The 17,117-nt window shown below is 43.4% G+C and overlaps 1 protein-coding gene across 2 annotated transcripts in view; it reads left to right on the forward strand.

The window, feature by feature from the left end:
• The window catches only part of ANTXR1 (ANTXR cell adhesion molecule 1), a 197,838-nt gene that overhangs the window by 70,232 nt on the left and 110,489 nt on the right, over positions 1-17,117 (forward strand). For both annotated transcript variants that reach the window (XM_025470233.3, XM_049115925.1), the window contains exons 9-10: positions 2,870-2,930; positions 13,084-13,182. In XM_025470233.3, coding sequence (XP_025326018.1) covers positions 2,870-2,930; positions 13,084-13,182 — 160 coding nt within the window. The remainder of the gene's footprint in view (positions 1-2,869; positions 2,931-13,083; positions 13,183-17,117) is intronic.

Below are 17,117 nucleotides of genomic sequence, written 5' to 3' on the forward strand. Positions count from 1 at the left end.
TTACTGGATTGAATCACAGTGCTTGGCTGACATTTTTTGGCCCTTCATACACTCCTTAGATTTATCAACTAATTGCAGACACTTTGAGAGAATAATACAGCATGTGTTTATTATGACAAAACCTGCTAGTGTGTCTTTGTGGTCAGAGATTCATGGTATTTCCTTTACCAACCCCTGGTTGAGCATTAAAATTGATTCAAAAACGTCAGTTCAAAGTCAGGAACTTACATGGGGGAAAATATCATGTATGTGTTTTGAGGGAGTTTGGGAACAGAGATAAGATAGATCCAATAGCTCAATTTTTATTCTTGAGTTATTTTGAAATCTGTAGTTGTGGATGATAAAATGATTTATAAAGAGATGTCAAGTGCCTGTGGAATTTTATTTAAAACATTAAAAAAAAAAACAGCTTTGTATTGTTCTAATGCCACTGTTTACTAAGTTTCTCTATACGAGTTAATTCTGTTTCTTCCAATGTGGCCTGTTTGGAGATTTGTGCCTGAGGACATGTGGAAGGGAGGATGGCTACCTCCTTCAGGCAAGGCAACCACTGGCTGAGGTGGCCCTTCAGGCAGGAAAAGCCCAGTGACAGCAAACTTGCTGGCTGAGAGGGGGTGGACAGTCATGATTCAAGTAGGACAGTTGTCATCTGGGATATGAGTCCCTGCACACCAGGATTCTGGGAAGCCCCAGTCCTAGGATGTTGCTACCTACATAAGAGACCTAAAGGACTAGATGAACCACTGGAACGGGGAGGATGGAGAAGCCAGCAGGGAAACACCGATGCCCTGCATATATCCTTGGGGTCCCTGGTCCCTGGTCCCAAGTGAGAATGACAATGGAGGGAACTCGGGAGCTCAGTGGTGATACCAGGCCAGGTGTATGAGGACCACTTACTCTACCCGAGATGGGCACGGACTTGGGAAGTTCGGTGCATGTGTGTTGCTGTTGGAAAAGGCTCCAGCACAAGTGGGGATCTGAGGCTATACCTGTTTGTAGTAGGCGGGGGTGTCTGGGTGAAGCAGAGACCAATTAAGTAAGGCAAACACTGACAAAAAAGAGCAAATTGCTTCCTCCCATGGAATCACGTAAAAGCTGAAAACAAATAGAGGAATCCAAGTACAAAATTGCCTTTAAAAACTGTACAAGAGTGAGAAGGAATATCAGGAAAAGTAGCTGGAAACCTGAATTTAGAACTGTCAGTCAAGAAGAAGAAATACTGCTCCTTATGACTTTTGGGTATATAGACTTACCTAAGACACGTGGTTGTGGGAGAGCCTGTTTCTATGACTACATTTTAGTGTGTTGTCATCTGTACATCAGAGAAAGATTTTCTGAGGCATGTTCTTCATTTCCTCTCACAATGCTTCTCTATGAGGACGCCCAGATTTCTCTCTGGAATGGGTAAATATTATCTCTTCTTAGAAACTGATTTGTTTTTATTCCACCAATTGAGAATCTCATATATATTGCTTGACCTTCTCATTTGCTACTAGAAATTTAGAACTAAATCCATGAACCACTCCTAGCAAGGAAATAAGCTCTTCACTGTATTTTTTTTCTACCTCATCTTCCCCTTATTTTTCCTTTAACCCGTGTCCTCTTCTCTTGCAATTTATTTTATCTTTCATGTGATTGTATCTTGAGGTGTCCGCATTGCTTTAGCTGGGACAAAGAAACATAAATCAATACATCAATGCAAATAAATGGGTGTTTAGATGCTAAAAGATGCTTTTTTCTTTTACAGACTTTAAATGTTATAATCTCACTATTAATTCCTTCGACAAATGCCCCTTTCATAAATAGAGAAATGGTTTCCTTCAGCCCTCTGACTCCATTTCCAAATTAAGTAAGACTCAAATAAAGAGATTTCATTTACTTGGTAAATTAACTCAGTGTCCTTGTTTCAAATGCTTGGATGAAATTTGAGAATCAATACTCAACAAGACACGGAATTCATAAATGGTGGAGAGAAGCTTACGCCCTACCGGTCAGATATCCTGCTTTGGCACAAAGCAGCCTTGATTAACACCCTGTGCAGTCATGGGTTGGTCCCCTGATACTCTCCTCTCAACCCTACAAGATGCTCTTTTGGAGAGAAGAGTCCATTTCCATTTAAGTAAGACTCTCAGGGCCCAAAGAGTGAGGCACAACAAGCAGTCTTCAGTGTCCTCCCCTGAAACGTCTTTCCAAACTTTTCTAACAAAAAGGGAACTCGGAATAATCAGAAAGTGATTCTCCACCATACCTCTCCAGCTTTGCCTATTATCACTCTTACTTGTACTTTTCAAGCTCCTTTTGTTCCAGCTAAAGAAGTTTATGTATTTCTGCTTTCTCACCTTTCCTCATGCCATTCCTCACCTGGATCCCAACCTTTCCCAAACTCACTCCTTTCCACTTGACGGAGTCCTACCCTCAGTGCCCATTGCTTCCATGAAGCCCTTTCCAATGTGCCAGCCCTTGGTGATTTTCCCCACGAACGCCACCGCTCCTACTATCTGCCCCTTCACTCTGGCAACTACCACAATGACAAACTATCATTATTTATCTTTTCAAGTGTAAGTCCCATTTCCTTACCCAGATGTTAAACCTTTCCATAACCAAGACTGGCATATCATAGACTCAATAAATATCTGCTGAAAGAACAAATGAAGGAATAACTCTTATGGCTTTGGGAACGCCCAGAGGCATCTAACACAATGTTGGCTCATTAAATGTTTGATGCTAATAATATTAGTAAAGATGTTACCACCCATCCACCCACTATAACCTAATGTCCTTGGACCTTCCTGTGTTAGTAACTAAAAGCAAAACCCTGCTTCTAATAAAATAAACTTTGCTTTGACTTATTGATTTCCTCTCTTCCTAGATTTTGAAGAAGTCCTGCATCGAAATTTTAGCAGCTGAACCATCCACCATATGTGCAGGAGGTAAATTAAGTGCTAAATGATCTCATGCAAATGATGGTTATTTTGAGTTCAAATCACATTTATTTCATTGGTGGTGAGGAGGGGAGACAGGATAGGAAAGGGAAGGGTGAAAGGAGGAGTAAAAGTTGCTAAATAAATTTGCTGCTAGGGAAAAAAGAAAAGAAAGAAGCAACATGTCAGTTGTTTGAAAAAAATCCGTCCAAATTCTCTTCTTTCATGCGAACTAATTATGAGAGTATTGCAGACATACTGGGTTCCCTCCCACACATCACCACTAACATCCTGCCCTGAAAAGCAGTGGAGCTGATCCAGGAGAACCTGTTAAGAAAAAGAACTGAACGATCTTACCTTCTCAAGTTTGACAAAAGCATATGACCACATGTACCCGGTGTCAGGGCCTTAGAAGAGGTCTGTGCAAGTGAGGAGCCTTAATTAGCATTCCTTAGATCAAGGTGAATCCATGTCTCCAATTTTTACAGGTCCTTCATTTTAAAATCATCAGGAAATAGGGAAGTTCCTTCATTATGCAATTACCCCATTCATGAAGAAAATCCAGACTTGCAGTTTAGCCATGTGCAAACTGGATGTGTTGCAACCTTGCAGTGAATCAGAAAGTCTAAAGACCATTAATACAATTCCTGTTAATTCATAACATAATCAATTCCCCTTTTGTAGGGCTCTTGCAGACAGAGCAATTATCCGATCTGCTAATAGAGTACCTGGCACTTAATAGATGGTCAATCAATAAATGTTGTCTGAGTGTCTTGATTCATTATTTCTTCAACAAACAATGCAATGATTTTTGCTTATTTGACCCTCATTAACTCCTTTCACTTAAGCATAAGAAATTAATATCATACCTTTGACCTGTCTAATTAAAATGAAACAAAACCAGAAACTAATAGCCAAAGATAGAACAAGGCTAAAATAAAAACAAAATCTCTACCAGTTGAACCACAGAAAAATATCTTCCAAAATAACTCTGGAATCAAAGAGTAGTAAACCAACACCTCCTTTATATACATACCACTGAGATTTGAGACAATGAAAACACCAATGTATAAACTTGATGAATGCGGCACAGAGATACCATGGTCCACAAGATCTGATCCTAGCAAATTCATGGAGGTTAATGTTTCTCAAAAAATGGAAAAGAAAAATCAGTAATTAAGAATTAAGTAAAAGATTTTTTGAACTCTGGAAATACAAGGAGAAAAGATTTACATGCATTAATAAATGTAAACAGATGAAAGCAATTCAATGTATAAATCACTGCAAGAGCTGTTTGTTCTGTAGAACCAATAAAATAGACAAATCTCTGGTCAGTCCAATCCAAGGAAGCCTTCTTTAGATATTTTTAACATCTCTGGCTTATCTGCAATACTGCATATGTTATAGACCAGCAGTAATTTCCTGTATCAGAGTAAACTATCCAATTCTATTTCCTTTATTTTTTATGAAGAAAAAATGAATACAAGACACAGTAATGGAAGCTAGCCCTAGCTTGTGAAAAAGGCAAGCTCCCACCTCTCTTGAATGAAAATCATAAGAATTAAAACATGCTAGAGAATAACTTTACTAGGGGCAATGAAACTGCCAAAAGATACCCTGACCCCAAAAGTCCTTCCATGGATTCCCCGAAGGTCTATCGCTGACCATTCTCTGGAGCAAGTGGCTTTCCCGAAGCCCTGGCGCCCATTTCTTTGTCCATAGCAGTGAATACCTGTCAGGTAGACCCGAGCACACTTGCTCTCTGATTTTCATCGGGCTACTGTGAAGACCCAGGGATTTACATGAAAATGCTTTGAAAAAAAGCATAAGCTGTTGTACAGAACGAGGCAACATCATTATCATCGACATCATTTTAATGAGGTTGCAAGGTCAACGCAAGAATCATGATGTTGACGACATACCCAGATGAGAAAAATGTGCCCGTGTGTTTGTCTGCTGAACCCAAACTGGGGAGAACACTGATGAAGTTCAGAGCACCTGCAAGATGATTAACTCAATATGTGTCAGAGGGAGAAAGAAACAGGAAGTAACTGATGGTCCATATTTCTGAAGTAGCATGGTGGCACTGAGCCCTAGAAAAATCTGTGAAAAAGGCAGAGTTCACTTTCATCATAAATCTTTCCTCAGCCCCCTCCCCTGTCTGTGAATCGCATCCTTTCCTGGGTCCCCCGAGCAGCCCTGGCTGTGTCTGCCGAGCTCCACCCAGGCCTGTCCTGCTCAAGACACTCTCTGCTGACAATTGCGTTCCCCCAAGACTATGATCTCAGCTGGCTCTCCCCGGCACCTCAGCAACAGCCACAGCTCTGACAGCAAACTGAGCTCTGAGAGAGGCAGCGAGATAATGAATGCACTGGGTGGACAGCAAGACTGAGGTCCAGCACAGATCTTTATAGGTCAGGCTGCAAATAACAGGGCGAAATTTAAGGAGACAAATACAAAGTGGGGAGCTTGGGTTCGTATGGCACTTTGGGGAGACCCAACTGAGTAGCTGCTCTTTTAGGGGAAAAGAAAAAACAAGGAGAAAGACAGCTATCTTGATGGCCAATAAGAATACCCCTGGGGGGTGGTGGGAAGCCAGCCGATGAGATCTCTGGGCGCATCAACAGCCACCCCATGTCCGGGTTAAGAGAGCTAATTCACGTCCTACTATGCCACGTTCAGACCATGGCTCCAAGTCCCACATTTTAAAAATGGTACTGACAAAGGTATGCCCATAGAAGAGGTGATGGATCAGGAAACAGTACTAAAAATTTATTCACTGATCAGTTCTTTCTTTCTTTTTTACTTTCTTCCTTTCTTTCCCCTCCTTCTTCCCTCCTTCCCTTCCTCTCTTTCTTCCTCTTCCTTTTCCTTCCTTTTTTTTCTAGCTTTCCCATTTTCTTTTCTTCCTAGCTTCCTCCCTCCTTGCTCTCCATCACCTCTTAGTGTCTGCTATGTCCCAAGCAATATGAAAAGTTAGGAGTACACAAATCCAGAGCGCTTGCTCCCAACCACCCGTGAAGCTCACAGCCTGCGCTAGGGGACGGTCTTATGTTCACATAAGTACAAGCCACACGTGAGGCACTAGGGTGGAGATCTGCTCCAAGAGCAGCAGGAGCAGTAACGAGATGCTGGTGGAATGAGCGAGGACTGGAGTAACCATGGAGATTCACACACAGACCGGAGACACTTGCGAGAGCATCTTCGGATATTTAAGAATTCTCATGCGGAAAGGAATTCTTATGCTTTATTATGTGTAGCTTGGGGAGACCACCATGGAGAAGCTGGGGAGGAAATCAGGGAGGCAAATTTTGGCTTAACACGTGGAACATTTATAACTAAAACTTCCCAGCAGAGGAGTGGCTGCTCTGAACTCTCCACCCGTAGAATTATGTGAGCATTGGCCGTTTGTAACTGTATGCCATCACCCTTTCGATGTCCTTTATAACTTGAATTTTTCTAAAGTCTTAATTCAATTTCAGCTCAGGCATTAATGGCTGATTTTTTTTTTTTTAATGGCCAAGAATCCAGTATACCTGGCATGATTTTGCATGTTAACAGGAAGTCTTTATGGGGAAAGGGAATGAGAAGGGTATCTAATCTGCTCTAATCAAAAAGAATTTCTTTCAATGTCATGAGTTCAACTATTTGGAGCAAGAGCCTTCCCAGAACTCCTGCACTGCCAGAGGTTATAAATGGGCAGCCTACAAGCCCTTTCCAGTCTGCACGCAGGTTCTTTCTGATCTACACACATAAAACAAAACAAAACACCAGCTTATAATATGATAATATTCTGGAATTAGATAGTGGTTATGGTCGTATGACTTTGTGTATATAATACAAACCACTGAATTGCACTTTTTATTTATTAAAAATAATTGCTGACATTTAAAAATCTGATTTTACCTAAAAATTCAGATTCCCACCTTGTCGTGAAAAATCAAATCTAGTAACAGTGGGCCCGTATTTATTGCAAGGTGATGATTAATTGGAGACTAATAACTTCTCTTTTTAAAAGAAGCATGGACTCTTACCCGTTCACCATACCCCCCACCATTCCCCTTTGTCACCCCAATACCCCAGCATATGGTTAGTGTGGTGCTCATGTCTGTGTTGCCTGTATTTACAGTTCCTGCTCTCCATGTAGGAAGTCCCCTGCTGTGGGAGAGCCTTTAGAGCACCTTTGACATTACCGGCTTTTAAATAATTCCACGTCTCTTTTTAAAAGTTCACAATTAAATATTTTTGCAGATTAGCCTCTGCAGTGAGGAGAGCTGCCCCTTGTTAGATCGGCCTTGCCTAGTTCAGCTCCTCTCCAGGAATCGCACCCTTGGCCTAAGTATAATTTTCCTCTGGTCCCACTCAGTTGGCCTCAAACTCCCAGCGTTCTATGTAAGCAAGTTCTGCAGGAAGGAGCTAATTGGAATCGAGTGTGCAGCCTGCCAACTGTTGTACATATGAAGTTGTTGTACTCCAGACACGGAAGGAGATTATATTTAGCTCCTCACGTTGTCGTTTCAGAAGCAACTGTCCCGTTCCTACTGTGTGGTTTCCCGCTGTTGGTAGTCAAACTGGGTGGGTTCGTGCAGAAAGAAGGCCTTGCTAGGCCTCCTGTTTACCATTTGGAATTGGGTGCTCAACACAGACACTTTTGAGCGACATCAAACAGTGGTTTCATTTCTTTCGCATGTCATTGTGTTCCGAGAGCTCCAGCCTGGCCCCTAGGCACCTCTTTGGAGTGGCTTGTTTAATTCTCTGCTTGGTCCTTCTTTTTCGTTTAAAGATGTTTCCGTTTGGAGGCGGGACTGTCAGGCACTGTTAGTGGAAATGTAAAATAGCACGGTCACTTTGGAAAATAGTCCTGACCGTTTCTTTAAAATTGAAACACACTACACCTGTCATCTGACCTGGCAGTTCTACTCCCAGGTATTTATCCAAGAGAAAAGGAGGTCTATATCCAGAGAGAGACTGGCACACGAAAGTTTGTAGCTGCTTCATTTTTAAGAGCCAAACACTGCGAATAACTCAAACGTTCATCAACATTTGGTGATGGATAAATAAATTGTGGTTTATCCATAAAATGAATGATACTCAGCAATAAAAAGGCATACTCTGCCTAAATCTTGATAAGTCTGGGTGAGTTTTTAAATAATTATGCTGGGTAAGAGAAGCCAGACCAAAAAATAAAAGGTTATTTACTGTATGATGCCATTTACATAAAATTCTTTAAAAAATGCAGACTAATCGTACAACAACAGAGGCAGATGAATGGTTGCATGGGATCAGCGGTTGTGTGGTCAGGAGCCAGAGATTACAAAGGGCACTTGGAAACTTTTGAGTACGACGATGTGTTCACTATCCTGATGGTGGTATTGTCCCATGATTGTACACGTATGTCCAAATTTGTCAAACTATATGACTTTATATGCACGTTATTGTATGTCAGTTATATCTCATTAATGCTGTTATAATCAAATAGCTATAAAATTTAAAAGTTCTAGAATAATGTAGGTATCAGAGGGCACTGAACCCACATCAGTCTCTTATGTTTTGATGTCCATTAAGCATCTAATAGGAAAGTGAATTCAAACTATCTCATAAGGGGAAACAGCAGTAGCAATAATTTTGCACAGAAATCTTAGGTGACCAGAGCACATGGAGCATACACACGTCTCGTTTTCAGATCATGAGATACTCTCACTGCAGATAATAGGTGATCTTTATTCATACCATCTCAAAACTCTCTTCCACATTTCTTTTTCTCTTTCTTTTTAAAAAGATTTTATTTACTTATTTGTGAGAGACAGAGAGAGAGAGGCAGAGACACAGGAGGAGGGAGAAGCAGGCTGCACACAGGGAGCCCGACGCAGGACTCGATCCCGGGGGGGCCCAGGGTCACGGCCTGAGCTGAAGGCAGGCGCTCAACCACTGAGCACCCCAGGGAGCCCCTCCATATTTCAAAAAATAAAAAAGGAAAAGAAACAAAATCAAAGAAACAAAGGGAGGGGACAGGATAGACTAAGTTTATCCAGTTATTCACAGACTTCATTTTTTTCTTTTTTTAAATTGAGCTTTAACTCCTGTACCATAAAATTCACCCTTTCAGAAAGTGCAATTCAGTGGTTTGTATTATATACACAAAGTCGTACAACCATAACCACTATCTAATTCCAGAATATTTTCATCGCTCCCTGAAGAAACCCACGCCCATTAAGCAGTCAGTCCCCATGTCCCCTTCCCTGCAGCCCTGGCATCTGCCAGTTGATTTTCTTTCTCTGTGGATTTGCTAAACTTTTCATATGGAAATGAAATGCAACGGAATCGTACATCATGCAGCCTATCATCTGGCTTCTTTCGTTTGGCACCATGTTTTCAAGGTTCATCCATGTCGTAGGGTGGGTCAGAACTTGATTCCTTTCTTGGGTGAATAATATTCCATTGTATGAATGCCGTCGTCTTCAGCTGATAGACACTTGGGCTGTTTCTACTCTTTTGCTATAATGAATAGTGCTGTTACGAACATACACATACAAGTTTTTGTGTGGCCATACATGGTCAGTTCTCTTGAGTAGACACCTACGAGTGAAATTTGTAGGTCCTACGGTAACTGTATGTTTACTTTTTTGAGGAGCTGCCAAACTGTTTTACAAAGCAGCTGCACCATTTTGCATTCCCAGCAGCAACGTCTGAGGCTCCTACTTTATTCACCAGCACTTGTTTTTGCCCATCTCTCTTATTACAGCCATTCTCGTTAGCACAGATTGATATCTCATTGTGGTTTTGATCTACGTTTCCCTAATGACTAATGTTGTGAAGCACCTTCTCAGGCATTGACTTTTTTAAGCCTCAGAAAATAAGCGGGATTAGACCCGACCCTACATGAAACAATGACCACCTTCTCCTTCTTCTTTATTCCTTTTCAGTACCAAGATATGTCTCTTATTTATTTCAGTACTGGGACTGACTCAGCCCCGGTTTAGGCACGCTCAAAAACCTTTCAGAAATAGAAATGATGGGATCCCTGGGTGGCGCAGCGGTTTGGCGCCTGCTTTTGACTTAGGGCACGATCCTGGAGACACGGGATCGAATCCCACATCGGGCTCCTGGTGCATGGAGCCTGCTTCTCCCTCTGCCTGTGTCTCTGCCTCTCTCTCTCTCTCTGTGACTATCATAAATAAATAAAAATTAAAAAAAAAAAGAAAAAAAAAAAGAAATAGAAATGATGCCCTCGACCACTGGGAAGTTTAAATTACGACTGAGAATACAGTGAGGAAAGAATCATGATAAACACACACCTCAAAGAATATGTATCTTAAAAGATTGGATTAGAGATCATTTTCCAGTCGAAATTCCTGCCCCCAAAAGCCCTACAACCCCTAAACACTTCTTGCAGGAGCCGTCACCCAACAGGCAAATTGCATAAAAACACTTAGCTGTACATATTGTGAAAGGTAGGTTCAGGGCTTTCTGGATAAATGAACTTAAATCATCTGTCCTGGTGCTGGGGTGTCCTGGTTCTCACTTGCTGGCAGACTCATGAGACAGAGTTTGGTTATATAACTTGTATGTGCGAAGGGCTGACATTCCAGGCAGGCTGCAGGGTCAGACGCTTGGGCTCTTCTGGAAACCAAATGTGCGCAGGAACACAGCAGCTGCACCCAGCAGGGTGGGAGCGTGCCCGGGCTCTACCGTGCTTCCCGGAGCTCCGGTTCCCCCACAATCTCCCCAGGCCGAAGGGGTTACATCGTTCGGTTTCCACCATTGCCACGTCATGGATTCCGGCTGGCTTTCTTTCTAAATATCCTGGGGTCAGGCCAAGAAGACATGTGGGCAGCCTTTTTTTTTTTTTTTTTTTGTATAGAGGACTCAGCAGCTGAACGGGTAATGCTAGAACATGGTGTTAGAGGAGAGAGCTTGGCACGTGGCCTGCATTTCCAGAGTCTTGTCTCCTTCCGCTAATGTTTGAGGAAACAAGAGAAGAAGCACGGCAGTGAGGCAGAAAAACATTTTGCATCAGCAAAAGTGTCCAGCGGCAGATTACTGGATGTCTCCCGTCCAAAATAAAGAACAGAAGTAGGTTTCTATAGGCTTTCTACAGGCTTAAAGAGTAAATAAGATACGAGAAGATTCTCCCACAATGCTTGACACGTAGTAGAAGGCTTGTTGAAGCAACTGTGTCGTCAGCCCCATGCCTGGCAGGATCCTAAACAAATTAAGTCCGTCCTTCTAAACTTAGCAAGTGTGTATATGTGTCACCATGCATATGTTAAGCCTTGATATCCACAGGACATTTGCCCATGACCTTAATTATCCTAGCTCAAAACTAAGGCAGTGAACACTTGGATACTCCCAGTTTTGCTGCTTCCGAATTGCATGACCTTGAGCAGGTCACTTAGGATGTCGAAACCTCAATCTCCTTATTGTCAAGGTCCTTCCTACTTCCAAAAAGCATTCTGTTCTAGCTCGTACTGTTTGTGGCACCTGCAGAGCCTCTGGCTTCTTCTTGCTTCCCCGTCCCGGCCAGACTCCCTTTTCGACGGGACAGAAAACCTGTCTACCACTAAAATAATAATCATTATTTATGTATAATTCGTGCTCTTAAAAATCACATCGGTCTCTAAATTGGCCATTTGTCACAAGACGGTGAGGCTCCATTTCAGCCTAATGGCTGAGTCCGAAGGGCCTGGCATTTGATGCCCGGCGCACTTTGATTCCGGCTCCCCTCTGATAACGTGATCTGGGACCAATTACCTAACCTCACTCAGATCAGTTTTCTCATTTGTACCTCCCTGGGCTGTGCTGAGGCACAAAAGACGTTGAACACATACGAGGCATAGCACGGGGCTGGCGCACGATGAGGGGGCCTTTAGCATCCGATATTAGTATCTCGGCATACGCGATCTCTAAATTAGTTTCCTGGGAACAAAGGTGACTAGCACTCATGGCACTTATTAAACTTTGGAAGAGTCCCACATGTTAGTTCTCTAATTCCATTTTTCTTCCAACAAAAAATGTCCATTTGTATGGCGATTTACAGCTCAAGATCCACTTTTACAAATACTGCCTTTTCCCTCTGACTTTTAGTCTGGTTTCTTTTTTATATACCGCACAGCATAATCCAAAGCCCCAATCTTTATACACCAAAAAATGACCAAAAAGAAGAAGAAGAAGAGGAAGAGGAAGAGGAAGAAGAAGAAGAAGAAGAAGAAGAAGAAGAAGGAGAAGAAAGTAGAGCATGGGCTATTAGTTACTATCAAACTTAAGAGAATATTTCTAAGCTAATAATTTAGCTGATTTATTTTCCTTTTGTAAGACTATTGTGAAGGATGGTTATTTGGACTTCGTAAGGGTTCTCTTAACTGTGTGAGTTCGACACGCACTCTGCTAACGTGAACTTGGTACGCAGGGCCAGACACCTGCAGTTAGTCTCTCTCCTGTCTTGAGAGACGCCGGTGCCACCCGGAGGAGCCATCGTCAGTTCTGGCAGACGGTGCAGGACAGTGGCCCCCGGATAAGCAAGATCTTGACTTGTTGCTCAGTACAACTATTCCCACGCCATCCTGGGTGCTAGTGCTGTGTGCCCAGAGGAGACAGGGGGACCTGGAGCAGGATCAAATAATTCCTAACCTAAAGAAACATTGTTCTAGTCGTGGAAGAAAAGACACCACCATCAGTGCACAATCACTTGCCACAGCGTTTAGGACAGACTGTGGATGGCATGAGGCGGCGATTTTCAAAAACTGTCGGGCCCCTCGGGCTCTAAAGAAATCCTTGCAGGGGAATCCAGCACATAAACCCACATAAGGGGTGCTGAGCCGATGGGGGCCGAGGGGAGGGCGCCCCCCGCTGCGGGCCCGGCTTCAGGGTCACAGCCTTCCAAGCTGCCAGGGCTTGAGAGATGGGCAAGATTTGGGTGGATAGAGAAGCGGGGCCGAGGCATTCCGGGCAGGGGAAACACGGGCCAGGGCAAGGGTGGGAACCCCAAGTAAGACATCGCCCGCTGCCTCCAGCCCGCAGCGAGCAGGTGGGAGTGGGTGGCTAAGGGCGCCCCGGCTGTTGGCTGCCCACCCGAGTCCGCGCCCCGAGGCCACCAGGGCGGGGGCAACTTGGGGTAAACGGACGGCAGTCAGATGATGACACGACTTGTCCTTACTCCTTTCAGAATCGTTCCAAGTAGTGGTGAGAGGAAACGGCTTCCGACACGCCCGCAACGTGGACAGGGTCCTCTGCAGCTTCAAGATCAACGAGTCCGTCACACTCAGTAAGTCCCGCGCAGCTGTGGCTCCTCGGCCGTGTCGGGGCGGCTCGGCCACCCCCGGGCGCCCCAGCAGGGCCCTGCCCCCCAAGGCCTCCCCACCGCGGCCTCCCTGGAGAGGCCAGCGCGTCCCCGCAGAGGCCTGGGTCCCGTCGCGCGTACCCGTGCGGAATAGACGGTCTGAATTCATTAATTCTGAATAAACCAAAAGCCAGACTGTTAGGCTTGCATGTGTAGACTCTGGAAGCTTTTCCAATCTGGATGATTCGAGCCTGGAGTGGCCAAGAAACTCTCATCGTGGTGAGTACCTGACATGAAATACAGGAACGTGGGGGGGAGGCGAGGTGCGTTTCATGCGAGAAGTGAATTTCCAAACCTGCCGCTCTTACGAGGCGTTCGCAGCAGGCAGGTGCTTCATGTAAGGGCGCGTGTGGTTCGTGTGGTTTTGGGGGCGCACGTGCGCCGGCGCGGTTCTGAGCCACATCTGGCATCCATCACACAGACAATTATCGATTCGGTATCTGCAGTGACAAACGGTGTATTCTTACACATTACACATTTTGTGTAATGCTGTGTCCTCTTAGATGCTTCACACGTGCGTGCCACAGTGACCCTGGGGGGTCGAAAGATCACGGGGCCCGGCTGGAGCCGCACGTCTGCTCGCTCAGTGGGGACCCTCGCGTCGGCCCCCTGGTAGCCTCGTGGCATAGGTGCTGTCTTGCTTTTAAAAGGGAAGAGTTGGGGGTGTGCCTTCTTAAGACCACGTGCCTATTTAAACAGAGATAGGCCAACATCCTCCCAAACGTTCCTTACAAACATTCAGAATTCCTGGCCTTGGATTAATTCCAAACATTTGAAACATTCAGTTCGTTTTCTTGATACTTGGAAGTGCTCTCACATATCCCAAAAGTGCATGCTATTTGAAAACATTTTGAAAAAAAAAAATCCCTGAATGGTTGTAGCGTGAACGTTGGGCTTTTGCCCTCTGCCGACTTCTTGCCTTCTCTTCCCTTTCGATTGTGCTGTCGCTCGAGTACACCTGCCCTCTCTTCTTAGCCCAAATCTCAAATCTAAGATGAGAAACTCCTGAGGGTTAACCTCAAAGATGTCGAGCCTTCCAAAGTCGACTTCCCAGACGCGCGAGCCTCCGGACCCAACCCCTCTCTAAGGATGAATGGAAATGGGGCGCAGTGTTGGCATTGCCCCAAAGGTCACACAGAGATGCTGTGCTAGCATAACATGAACTGCAGATGTACCCTGGACTTGTAAAGGGACATCCCGAAGGCTTGTTTTCCAGCTTCTCCTTGAAATTTTGTTCCTTGGGAAACCCAGCACATCCTCTTTCTCCCTCCTCCCTTCCTCTCCTAATACATACTTGTAAACACCTGCACAGGCTCTCCACCTCATTCACATTCAAGGACGAATAAGGGCCACAGGGGTAGGGAATCTGGCTGGAGCCTGATTGTGCTGACAATTTGGAGCAGAGGGAGGCAGTGACTCAGCCATATGACATCCTGCAAGCAACACTCCTACACTCAAACATACGGTTATTAAAAATATCCCAAGGGGGAAAAATTGTAATTTGAAAAAACCATTCGTCCTTCATTTATTAATTCTCCTACTCACTTCCATTCAGTAAATGATACGAACAAGAAACTGTGAAGGACAGAACAGATAAATAAATTTGAAAATGCAACATAGTCAGATCTACATTTTTCTCTCCACCTTATGAGTACAACGGTCCCTATTGAGTCACCTCTGTAAAATAAAATAAATTTAGATTCCTTTACTTTTCCCATTCTCCTTTCCCATCTCTAGATCCCAAGTTTTAAAATATTATTTTCACTTTTATAGTATGTATTTCCTCTTTCAAGATTTTTTTCTTAAATGCTGCATTACATTTTATAACAGGAAGAGAATATAATGCCATTATTGATCAGAAAAAGATTAATCGATTTCCCTCCCAGTAACAAAACTAGGGCTGTTGTGGCTCCAGGCAGTTCAAACGTGATGCAGGCCCCAGAGTCTTCAACAAATAATACAATAGCAGATTGCATGAAGCCAAAACTGCAACACATAAAGGAACAAATTGAAAGATTATATTTATAGTGGGAGATGCTAACGTGACTTTCCAAGTCTTTGAATGAATAATAAAAAAAATTATATAGAACAGATACATAAATATGTTTTTAAATGGCTGTGAATGTCCTTAAACATTTATTGTATTAAGACACAAATAAAAATGCCAGCATATTAATGCCAAAAGGTAGAACTTATTTAAATATATTCTTTGATGATAAACATAACCAGAAAATAAAAAGCATAGCTTAACACCTACCTCTCTCACACTCTTCTTGCCATTGCTTAAAAATAAGATCAACAGATCAACGTAGAAACTTAGAAATCTAAAACAGTTTCTGGATTTGCATTCAACATAATAGATCCAGAAATTCTAGGTAAAATATGATTTTAAAAATTGCAGGGATGCCTGGGTGGTTCCATCAGTTGAGTGTCTGACTCTTGATTTCAGCTCAGGTCATAGTCTCAGGGTCATGGGACTGAGCTCCACTTTGGCTCTTCTCTCTCTCTCTCTCTCTCTCTCTCTTTTTTTTTTTTTTTAAATAAAAGTCCATCAGGTTCCTCATTAAAGCTGAAGTCACACAGTAGAGACAGGTGGTTTGAAGGATAATTAAAAGATGGTAGCCGGTTGGGTCCAATCTGTTCTTCTGTGAGCAAATCAAGAGCTGACTTTACACTTAGAGCATGTTTAGAATACCAGATATAATCCAGTGTATGCCGGCATTCCCCTGAGGTCTGGATCTTCCAGGTAATATACGGAGGTTCTGACTGCCCATCAGCACTCAGCAGCTTGTACGCAGTGTTCAGATTGAGGCTGGAGGAAGCAAAGTGTTTGTAGACCTCCTCTGTTGGCTTTGCATTGAAGTCCCCACAAACAATGAAGGGAATCTTTGCTCCTTGGGTGATGTTCTGCAAGTTCTGAAGAAGGTCACAGCCTTGAGCTGAGCAAAATCGTTCCCAGCCACTATGTGCTCTCTCTCCCTCTCCCTCCGCCTCTCCCCCCCGTTCCCACTCTAAATAAATAAAATCTTTTAAAAAAATTTATAATGTGTAACCCTACTCAAAAGAAGGAAACTCTCAGATATAGGAAGCACAAAAGGGAATGCAAAGTCTTTGCAGTAAGCAAAGCTGTGGAGGCTCTAGTCCTGAGGATCTGCCTATACTGATGCAGATGTAGGACATCAGCCTGTACAGGGCAGCAGGCTAGAGCAGAGCCCCTTGCAGAAATTCAGCTCCAAAGGGCTATACCACAGATTAACTAAGATTGGAAAAAGCATTGGCTGCTCAGTGACTCAAAGAAGCAGGGAGATAAGAATAAGGTATTATTCCACCTACATGATACAGAATCACCAAGGCAGGAAACAAACCCTAAAATGTGTCCATGACTATTCTGATCCCCGTGGCCCTGGCAGTGGCAATGTACATCTAACCCAACATATAGCACTGCTACAGCCAACAACCCCCTTTGAAGAAGTGCTCACAGCACCAAATGCCCAGTCACATGAAGATGATTGAAAAAAGCAGGAGAACAAGCAAGAACAATTTAAAAGAGCAGGTAAATAAACACAAGTAAAGTGTGTAAAGAGATCAGTGAGACCAAGGGGAAGACCATTCAACAAAAGCAGATCTACAGAAGAACCTAGTGTAAATTCTAGAGTCGAGAAAGTTTATTCACTGAATTGCAATATAATGGATGAATTTAGCAGTGTGCTTAGACACAGGTGAAAATGACATGCATGAACTGGAAAAGAGAGACAAAAAAAAAATCCAGCCAAAGCACCAAAGCCAGATTCTTTTCACCCAAGTTTTGCAAGACATTAAGGGACAGGTGATGCATATCTAAAACACAAAACATAGAGAAA

This window comes from Canis lupus, chromosome 10 (genome assembly GCF_003254725.2).
Source record: "Canis lupus dingo isolate Sandy chromosome 10, ASM325472v2, whole genome shotgun sequence".
Taxonomy (NCBI): Eukaryota; Metazoa; Chordata; class Mammalia; order Carnivora; family Canidae; genus Canis; species Canis lupus.